Genomic DNA, 11,578 nt, shown 5'->3' on the forward strand with positions numbered 1-11,578 from the left:
GCCTGTTGAAGTAAGTTGATTGGCAATCCTTTCTGCAAGTTAAATTTCTCTAAAGTTGACCATTTTTTGCTATTCTAATCTGCATATATATAGTCCGGTGAACAATTTTATTTTTACCTAATTAATTAAAATTTTCTTTATATTCAATCAAATTAGTTCATTTTATTTATACAAATTAGTTTAATTTTATATAAAGTAAAAATTAATTGATTTGAAATTTCATACACACCCCAATAATTTTACCTGGATAACTGAGGTACCAGCTTAATGTTATGGCATGCACAGATTAAAATGGAGCACAACTCGGAAAGAGGACCGCAGGGTGATGGTGTGCTTGGTGGTGTTGTTAGTGCTGGTGATGCAGGTGTTGTGGCTGCTAATGGTGGGGGTGCTGCTGTTGATAGTGTATTGAGACCAAATAATCATGGTGAGGATGTGGAGGAAATGAAGAAAAAGATGGAGTCCTTGGAAGAAAAACTGAAGGAGACGGAAGAAAAACTGAAGGAGAAGGATGAAGATTTTGAAAGCCTTCAAGATTCATATCAAGCTCTACTTGTAAAGGAGAGGAACAAAATGACCAGTTAGAAGATGCTCGAAAAAAGCTAATAAATGTGAGTTGTTTGGTTGTCTTACATTTTAATATGGACTTCACTGTCAATGAATCTGAGTTTTCTTTACATGTCTTGCTCGAGTAATAATTTCATTGTCAACACATAGGAAAATGAACTGAAATATTTAATCTCTTTTGTTATGAATATCTATTTGCGAAAATTATGAGCCATTCAAGGCCGTAAAAGTTCAGCCTGCATACTTTAGCCAAGTCATTCATGATAACCTGACTCTCCCTATACTACAAACCATGCACACTCGATAGCAATTATCTTTTGTTGATAACAATTATATATAAGCAAATGTCTGCGATTTCTAGTTCGGGAAAATAGGAACTGAAAAATATGTATTGTTTTGATAGTGTCCACCAAAGGTGATCATTTTATTGTTTCAATAGGTTTTGAAGGATAGGCGGACTAACATGAGGGCCTATACTGGTGTCAAGATGATGGGAGACCTTAACCTCAAACCCATATTTGCTGCTGCAAAGAAAAAGTATCCTCCTGCCGAAGTTGAATTGAAAGCAATGGAATTTTCATCCCTGCTAGAGGAGAAACTTCGGGATCCAAACTGGTACCCCTTTAAAGTCATAACATTTGGTGAAGATAGCAAGGTAAGCATTCTGTAGATAAATTTACTTGTCAACTCGAAAGTCATAGCTTCTCCCTTTTACGCAGACCATATCTTTTTACAGTCACTCATGCATCACTGTGATTAATGACTTGTATTCTCCCTGACATTGTAGTAGTTTGTAACCGGACAGTTTCTAGACCACTCTATATATTCTCGTTTCCTTGCTCACGATCTCTCTCTCTCTCTCTCTCTCTCTATTTCCTTATTGTATGTTTTGATTTCATGTGACATGTTAGAGAGTTATCAATGACGAAGATGAAAGCCTGGTGATCATAAAGAGTGAGTGGGGTGATGAAGTGTATAACTCGGTGGTGAAGGCACTAACAGAATTAAACGAGTACAATTCAAGTGGAAGATATCTCGTTCCCGAGTTGTGGAATTTCAAAGAAGGAAAGAAGGCAACCTTAGGTGAGGGTGTCGATTTCATGGAAAGGTTGTGCAAGACAAACAAGAGGAAGAGAAATTAAAGTATTCTTGTACTAATGATTTGCACCCCTTCTTTACTTTACCCGTTTGATTGTCGATGTGTTAGGACCATTTTTCTATGTTGTATACGAATTTCATATATCTTTTTATACATCTTTATAAGCATGAGCATGTAGAATGTTCAACTTCCAACCAAATTAAGGAATTTATTCCTAAATAAATCCAAAGCGGATATATATATATGTGTGTATGTCTATATATATGCGGAGAGGACGGCAGGAACCATTTTTCACATTACTATATATCATTAATTATTTGCCTACACAATATAACATTTTATTTTAATATAGAATATTATGATGCATAAATTTCATATACTTAAAACTTGCAGGAATTGAAAAAGATCAATTTTTAGTTCATATTTTATAATTTTGAATGAATTTTAAAAGAATAAATTCCTCGATTTTATTCATGGCCGGCCAACAAAATTGAAAAGAGACACAACCACTTAATGTTTTGTGATAAGTACCTGACAGCCGCCCTCGTCTGATATCATTGGCTCTAGCCGTGGCGGAGCCCACATGCACGGATTTGTTTTTGGCTTCTCGTATCAAAAGAACTCATGCTAATGGACTAGTTTGGATACTTATTTTGAAGACAAATCTGTTTTATCTTTACGATGCGGGAGTTGGGTTGACACCCACTCACCACTACCCTCACTTTGTGATTTTTCTTTTTTTTATTTGTGTTGCTAAACTGATATAGTTCTTGCAGTAAATATAAATATATAACAGTATTTGCATAAATGTATATGTGTACTTGGGAAGTGGATGCTTAATATACAATTATAGCTGCACAATCAGAGGGGGCTGAGACCGCACAGCCTGGCCAATAAAGGCCCAAATCTATAAATAATATTTTCGACGTGTTGTTTTTTTTACAAGATATTCAAAAAGAGTTTGCAATTAGTATATTTCTTGTTACAATTTGTATTTTAAGTTCATTTTATTCATACAAATTATTTTAACTTTATATAAAGTAAAAATTAATTGATTTAAAATTACATACACGCCCCAATAATTTTACCTGGATAAGTGAAGTACCAGCTTAATGTTATGGCATGCACAGATTAAAATGGAGCACAACTTGGAAAGAGGACCGCAGGGTGATGGTGTGCAGCTTCGTGGTGCTGGTGATGCAGGTGTTGTGGCTGCTAATGCTGGGGGTGCTGCTGGTTATATTGGTGTAATGAGACCAAATAATAATGGTGAGGATATTATGGAAATGAAGAAAAAGATGGAGTCCTTGGAAGAAAAACTCAAGAAGAGGGAAGAAAAATTGTAGGAGAGGGAAGAAAAACTGAAGGAGAAGGATGAAGATTTTGAATGTCTTCAAGATTCATATCAAGCTCTACTTGTCAAGGAGAGGAACAACAATTACCAGTTACAAGATGCTCGAGAAAAGCTAATAAATGTGAGTTGTTTGGTTGTCTTACATTTTAATATGGACTTCATGTCAATGAATCTGAGTTATTTTTCATGTCTTGCTCGAGTAATAATTTCATTTTCCACACATAGGAAAATGAACTGAAATATTTAATCTTTTTTGTTATAAATATCTACTTGCATGACTCTACCTATACTACAAACCATGCACACTCGATACGAGTACAACTTTCCATTTTGATTTGTAACTAATTATGGAATTTTTTCTCTTTTCCAATTTAGTTGTGTTGATGAGCACATAGGTCTAGGGAGTGTTGTTGCTTGTGCAAATAGGGCACAAGAGGTTGTTTGGCCAAAAAGGCAGCGTAGATATGGTGGCCTGCCCAAGTAAGTTGATTGGCAATCCTCCTGTATGTTAAATTTCTTGCACAATTTTTTTCGCTATTGTGGGAAACATGTCAGTTTGATTACTATTTACCATATATTTCTAGTTTGTATATATATATATATATAGAGAGAGAGAGAGAGAGAGAGTGAGTCCGGTGAAAAAATTTACCTGAGCATACTTTAGCAGATTATAGCATTAGAAGGATATTTTTTCTAAAGCAAAACATTAATTACAGAAGAGAATAGAAGAGAATGGTATGTTCCTCCTCTATTATGGTCGCTGAATGTTGGCTCACAAAAACATTTTTTCTTGATAAGCTTCCAATATATATAAATACACCAGAGTAATCTCAATTAAGATATGAGCTTTTTCTCATGCTCGCCTCAATGATTACATAATATTTAGAACACATCTTTGTAATCAGTTTATAATTTTCTCATGAATCCTACGTCATATGGAATGTAATATAATTAAAATAATGTCTTTGTCATTTGATCCAATAGAGTTTTGTAGATAGGAATAGATTTGATAAAACCTGATAACTCTCGGATATTAGAGTATTAGAACGGAAAGATCCATTAGATAATGATACTAGTGGTTCTAAACCATCTCTGGCGATTAATCAACAATTCAAATAGACTCTTTTGCAGGCTCCGAAGCCATGGTCCTTATTTGTTCAGGTCTTGATATATAAGAGAGTTTTAACTTGCACCTAGCTAATTCTGACACTGAAGTCGCTGAGAGACAAGTTTTTGTAAAATACTACCGCAGCGAAGCTGAGTGCTAACCTGTTTAAGTGTCAAATTTCATATCAGCTTCAAATTGTAATCACGAGCCTTTTATTTGGCATTAACTTTCACTGCTTTGACCTATCCAACTAGAGATCTTTCACCATTTGATCATGTGAAATATAGATCTTGTATTTAGTAAGACCACTTGAAATACTTTTTAAGTGACAATTTTCTTGCTTTTGCACCAACAATGTTATGCATTATGGAGGACGTCATAACTTGGCTTATCAATGTGCTTTAACATTCTCTATTTTAAGCACTATCACTATAAACCTTGAGTGCAAATTCTTCCTTCTCCCTTATTATGCAGAAAGGACTGTGGTGCTTAGGTGTGTGGTGTTTTTGCTATGCAACCTGTATATTGGACGTCATTTACTTTGCTTGGATGAAAATTTCTAGTTATCCTGTAATGTATCGCAGAGCCCCTAGAAGAGCTTTATGAAGACCAACTCTCTCAGCTGCGGTGGTTGGGTTTCCGTGACACTCATGACAACATACAAGCACTGGTCGAGACATCTGGTGATGTTCATGCAGCGGCGCTTTTGCTTCTTCAGAACCTTTGACTGCTTCAGAGCCTTTTTTGTGAAGGTAGTATGTGATCTCTATGGATTAATTTTACATGGAAGTCTAAATCATATCATCAGGTGAAGTCTGATAATTCTGAAGAAAAATTCATAAATCCAAATTGTGTCTTATCATTTGTACAATTTTACTTTGTTGTTGGCATTTGATGGCAACACCTGTCATGGCAACATCTATCGTGGGAAGCTCTTTGATAACGAGACTTAACTCCGACCAGGATTGTTTCTTAAACTGGAGGATTTTTCCTGTGAATTTCGATTTCGCTTTAGCCCATCACATTTTTTACAATCTTTATGTATTCTCTAATTTCTGTGTATGGGACAGAAATGATGAATTTGATAAACAAGAAACTTACAACTGTGGCATATTTAATGGAGGATTATAATAAACTGAGGCAGTTCTCAAAAAGAAATTATATACAATATTTTTATTCTAGCACAAAGTTTGCTATAAGAGTGAGACGGGAATTTAAGGTACTTCAAATCAAACGTGTGTTAACTCCGTATCAAAATGTTCCAGTGAATAAACAACGTTTGATTTTCTGTGGCCAGTATCTCCAAGACGATCAGACCATTGTGAGTTTTGATTATTAACTGTCTTCTGATTTTACAGTATTTAGTATTATTACTTTGTAAAGTTTTTTGATCGATATTATTAAATACCCTTGTGTATGTTAACATATTTTATATCAGCTTCAAATTGTAATCATGAGCCTTTTATGTGGCAATATTAATGACCTATCCAGCTAGAGATCTTTCACCGTTTGATCATGTGAAATATAGATCTTGTATTTAGTATGACCACTTAAAATACTTTTTTTAAGTGACAATTTTCTTCCTTCTGCACCAACAATGTTATGCATAATGGAGGACATGATAACTTGGCTTATCAATGTGTACTTTTAACATTCTCTATTTTAAGTACTATAAACAAGTTGTTTGACAATGTCAAGAACGATGCAGATTTCCATAGTATAGCAGATGGAGATGAAGAGATATCAGGAATTGGTGAATTTTCACCGAGTCTTTTGAGATCCCCAAGATCCTCTTTGTCGATGTTTATTTTGGACGTGATCTTGTCTATCAAGTATGTATATAAATGAAGAAAAATGCTCTAGAGTAAATATTTTGGCAGGTTATACAAGTACGTAGTTTTATGTTGAACATAAAAAAAAATATGAACTTTAACTTTAAACGCAATATAATTCACCTGACCTGTGATAATTCAATCTTCATCCCCTTCACTAATTAAGCCTCTTCTACCTTCCATCATCTCTCATATTTAGCAATGTTTTAATAAATCAAAATCTGATTCTTTTTGGGTGAGTTCTTATTAAGTTCGTGCTTGTTATCAAAGGTTGTTGGTCATGCCCTTTTTTTGGATGTTGTTTTATGTTATGATATTTTTGTGAGTCTTCTTATGGATTTCGGTAATATTTCTAATAAGGACTTACATGATAATTTGGCTAATTCGTAAAGCTTGAATCAAATATGGAACGGTAGTGATTCTCGCAAGGGCTCACATTTCACAACAGAAAATTGTTCATATCTTGGGGGCAATTGTTGCTCCAATATGAGTTGATTAACTGATATTTATGAACACTGGGCTACAAATGGTGCTTATGTGAAGATCAATGTTCACAACTGAAGTAGATTAGATTGTTCGAGATATCATTGTAATATTTTTAGATTAAAGAATTTATATATTTTGTGTGTTAAACGATTCGATTTGAAAACAAAATGACTACTTGTTTAGCTTATTTTTTTTTGTTTCATAATCAGATTGTAGTTGACAATTCGGAGTTTAATTTGTTCCGATTGGATTTCAGTATTTTGATGAATTCTTCCCATTTTGTGGAAAAAAATATCGGCGTGTTAATCCATTTGGTTCATGCCTACAAGGATATCTTCAATGCCCGATCACATTAGAACATGACTCATTTAATTTTAACATGTACTAATATGATAAATCCTAAATCTCTTTGTTCTATGAATGATGGGCATCAAAAGGATATTAGTATTGTCCTCCATTTGGGTTTAGAAAATTTTAACATGTTTACAAAATAAATTATTTATAATCAAACAATCTTATTATCATTTGTTCACAAGTTAATATTATTCTCTATATAAAAATATAATATGTTTAATATTATTAAATATGTTATTCATGAAAAATCAATACTTGTTAGTTAATAAGTGATACATAAGGTATCAACACAACATTAATCATAGATGTGCTTTGATACAACGGAGAATCAATTTTTTTTTTTCGCTAACTAATTTGGTGATCACCAATCTTTTATCCAAAAGATAAAATACCAAAAGTATGATATGAATGAAAATATATATGATCTATTTTTTTATAATAAACTCAAAAGATAAAATAGCTCCATTGTTATGATCAGATACTTTAAAATAGTCCCGCAAAATTTGAGGATCCAAAACACTAATTAGGTCATAGGGCCATTTTATGATCCGCCTTATTGAGACCCATCAAATTGACATTTATTCACAACACTAATGAGGTCATGGGGCCATTTTATGATCCACCTTATTGAGGCCCAACAAATTGACATTTATTCACAATTACACACGTAACTCTTCTAGAAAATAGAAATCTTTTTAATAAATATTAATCCTTTATTCCCCTTTTGTAGATATTACTTTTAACTTAATTCAAATATTCTTCCTAAATCTTTTGCACTAGAAAAAGAAAGTTTTTAAGATAAAACTTAATCCGTTATTCCCCTTTTCAATATTTACTAGTAAAATCAGTTCAAAGATTTTTCATACATGTTTTAATTATACTTGTTTAAAACCGGACTACAATAACATATTAATATATAAATTAAGAGGGGTATATTCGATTGGGATTTTAATGGATTGTTTTTTATCTACGGATTTTAAATGGATTGTATGTGATTTTGATTTTGTGCAGATTCTGATAAAATGTCGTAAAGTTGATATGGATTCTTTAGGATTTAAGAACATTAATGCTTCAAAATCCCATGGATTTTGATGGGATTCCAAAAAACTTAAAATACATTGAGAAATGCCACAAAATCCATCATTTTATGAAATCCAAAAAAAATCTATTAGCATTTGAATATCATGATTTTATTGGATTTTAAACAATCTCAATTGAATATCGGATTTAAAGCATAATTTAAAATCCTAATTGAATACCACCAGATTTTGTAGTATTATTTAAAATCTCAATTGAATACCTCTAGATATTAATGGATTTTAAAAAATCACAATCCTTCAAAATCTCAATTCAATACACCCCTGTAAAAGTATCAATATTTGCATGTATTTCAACATGAGTTAATGAGATAAAAACTAAAACATACCTTCTTGTATCAAATATACCAACAACCAATGCTTGACTAATATTATTTACACAATATAACTTAAAAATATACGACAGTAGAATATATAATTTTATATATGTAGACTTGTTTTTATATGTGTTACTATTTCCTTTGTTCCAACTATATTTTTAATTTTTAATTCCTAATTTCTCAATTTCTTATATTTCAAATTTTGAAAAAAAAATTGTCAACATTATAATACAAATTTACCTGTTCCTTTCATTTCATCCACTTTTCAATACCACAATAATTAATAATTTAGTGGCGCGGAAAAAGTATTATTTTTACTATTTTATAAAGAATTAATATATGGTACTATTATCTTATATACTTTAATAGTATGAAAAAATGCATGTAATTAGCAACTAAGATTTCAGTATTAATAAATATTTATTTTTTGTAAAAAATTTATTTAAAATTCTGGAAATTTGAAATGAGATAAATATTAATTTTATAAATTTAAAAACATATAAAAGACATAAATGTAATCACATATGCAAAATTTAAGAATATATGTTTGCAAAAGGTCACAACAAAGATCAATACAATACATATCTTATAATAATTAATAAAAGTAAAGATATTACACCTAAATTTAAGATTCTATAGTATATTTTATTCTTTCTACAGGCCTTTATATTGGAGCATGTAAATCATTGTTATCATTTGGTTTTGACACCTCCATTTTCAGATTGCAAGCTTGATTTTTGCTTTCTCTCTCTCTCTCCCTTCCATTTTGTAAGTTATATCATTTTGGATATTTGAATACTTCTTAAGGGTGAAGTGAAACATACACTACTACAAGAGCGGCTATTTTCGACCTATATACGTAATGGTACTTCTCTTCATTTGTTTGAATAAAACTCAAAAATATATGCGCTTTGATGTCGAGATGAAGCTATTTTGCTCAACATAAATTCGCTCCTTCAGTAGCTTTCTTGTTATATTTCATCTTACAAATTTGTGATTTTTCTTTTGTTTATTTGTCTTGCTATAAACTGATATAGTTCTTGCAGTAAATATAAATATATAATATTATTTGCATAATCAAATGTACATCTGTATTTAGGACGTGGATGCTTAACTATATATACAATTATCACTGCACTACCAGAGGGGGATGAGATCCAGGGCCAATAAGGGCCCAAATTTATAAAGAATATGCTGGACGTGTTGTTTTTTTTACAAGATATTCAAAAGGAGTTTACAATTAGTATATTTCTTGTTATTATTTGTATTTTAAGTTCATTTTATTTATACAAATTATTTTAATTTTATATAAAGTAAAAATTAATTGATTTGAAATTTCATACACACCCCAATAATTTTACCTGGATAGCTGAGGTACCAGCTTAATGTGATGGCATGCACAGATTAAAATGGAGCACAACTTGGAAAGAGGACGGCAGGGTGATGGTGTGCTTGGTGGTGTTGTTAGTGCTGGTGATGCAGGTGTTGTGGCTGCTAATGGTGGGGGTGCTGCTGTTGATAGTGTATTGAGACCAAATAATCATGGTGAGGATGTGGAGGAAATGAAGAAAAAGATGGAGTCCTTGGAAGAAAAACTGAAGGAGACGGAAGAAAAACTGAAGGAGAAGGCTGAAGATTTTGAAAGCCTTCAAGATTCATATCAAGCTCGAACAACAATGACCAGTTAGAAGATGCTCGAAAAAAGCTAATAAATGTGAGTTGTTTGGTTGTCTTACAATTTAATATGGACTTCATTGTCAATGAATCTGAGTTTTTTTTACATGTCTTGCTCGAGTAATAATTTCATTGTCCACACATAGGAAAATGAACTGAAATATTTAATCTCTTTTGTTATGAATATCTATTTGCGTAAATTATGAGCCATTCAAGGCCGTAAAAGTTCAGCCTGCATACTTTAGCCAAGTCATTCATGATAACCTGACTCTCCCTATACTACAAACCATGCACACTCGATAGCAATTATCTTTTCTTGATAACAATTATATATAAGCAAATGTCTGCAATTTCTAGTTCGGGAAAATAGGAACTGAAAAATATGTATTGTTTTGATAGTGTCCACCAAAGGTGATCATTTTATTGTTTCAATAGGCTTTGAAGGATAGGCGGACTAACATGAGGGCCTATACTGGTGTCAAGCTGATGGGAGACCTTAACCTCAAACCCATATTTGCTGCTGCAAAGAAAAAGTATCCTCCTGCCGAAGTTGAATTGAAAGCAATGCCCTCATGCAGGAGTTGAATTGCTTTCAATTCAACTTCGGCAGGAGGATACTTTTTCTTTGCAGCAGCAAATATGGGTTTGAGGTTAAGGTCTCCCATCAGCTTGACACCAGTATAGGCCCTCATGCTAGTCCGTCTATCCTTCAAAGCCTATTGAAACAATAAAGTGATAACCTTTGGTGGACACTATCAAAACAATACATATTTTTCAGTTCCTATTTTCCCGAACTAGAAATTGCAGACATTTGCTTATATATAATTGTTATCAACAAAAGATAATTGCTATCGAGTGTGCATGGTTTGTAGTATAGGGAGAGTCAGGTTATCATGAATGACTTGGCTAAAGTATGCAGGCTGAACTTTTACGGCCTTGAATGACTCATAATTCATGCAAGTAGATATTCATAATAAAAGATATTAAATATATCAGTTCATTTTCCAATAATGTTTCTCCTAGATTCGGGATCTTTTATATGTTGACAATGAAATTATTACTCGAGCAAGACATGAAAAAACTCAGATTCATTGACAATGAAGTCCAAATTAAAATGTAAGACAACCAGCAAACAACTCACATTTATTAGCTTTTTTCGAGCATCTTGTAACTGGTCATTGTTGTTCCTCTCCTTGACAAGTAGAGCTTGATATGAATCTTGAAGTCCTTCAAAATCTTCATCCTTCTCCTTCAGTTTTTCTTCCAAGGATTCCATCTTTTTCTTCATTTCCACATACTCACCATTATTATTTGGTCTCATTACACCAATATAACCAGCAGCACCCCCGGCATTAGCAGCCACAACACTGCATCACAAGCACCAACAACACCACCAAGCACACCATCACCCTGTGGTCCTCTTTCCAAGTTGTGCTGCATTTTAATCTGTGCATGCCATAACATTGGCCTGGTACCTCAGTTATCCAGGTAAAATTATTAGGGTGTGTAGAAATTTCAAATCAATTAATTTTTACTTTATATATAAAGTTAAAACAATTCTATAAATAAAATAAACTTAAAATACAAATTGTAACAAGAAATATACTATTTGAAAACTCTTTTTGAATATCTGGTAAAAAACAACACGTCCAACGTATTATTTGTAAATTTGGGCTCTTATTGGCCG

The 11,578-nt window shown here is 32.5% G+C and overlaps 1 protein-coding gene across 1 annotated transcript; it reads left to right on the plus strand.

Annotated features, from left to right (window-relative positions):
* The first annotated feature begins 2,802 nt into the window (after nucleotides 1–2,802).
* Nucleotides 2,803–4,855, plus strand: LOC135148525 (uncharacterized). Its single transcript, XM_064083801.1, has 4 exons — nucleotides 2,803–3,008; nucleotides 3,396–3,500; nucleotides 4,603–4,613; nucleotides 4,713–4,855. Exons 1-4 carry the CDS (start codon nucleotides 2,803–2,805, stop codon nucleotides 4,853–4,855), a joined length of 465 nt encoding a protein of 154 aa, XP_063939871.1.
* Nucleotides 4,856–11,578: the final 6,723 nt, after the last annotated feature.

This window comes from Daucus carota, chromosome 8 (genome assembly GCF_001625215.2).
Source record: "Daucus carota subsp. sativus chromosome 8, DH1 v3.0, whole genome shotgun sequence".
Lineage (NCBI taxonomy): Eukaryota > Viridiplantae > Streptophyta > Magnoliopsida > Apiales > Apiaceae > Daucus > Daucus carota.

Bases quoted from the DNA above. Each gene is read 5' to 3' on its own strand.
- LOC135148525 (XM_064083801.1), top strand. From the start codon at position 2,803: ATGGAGCACAACTTGGAAAGAGGACCGCAGGGTGATGGTGTGCAGCTT. The intron at 3,009-3,395 runs GTAGGAGAGGGA...TTTCCAATTTAG, and splicing joins AAGAAGAGGGAAGAAAAATT to TTGTGTTGATGAGCACATAG.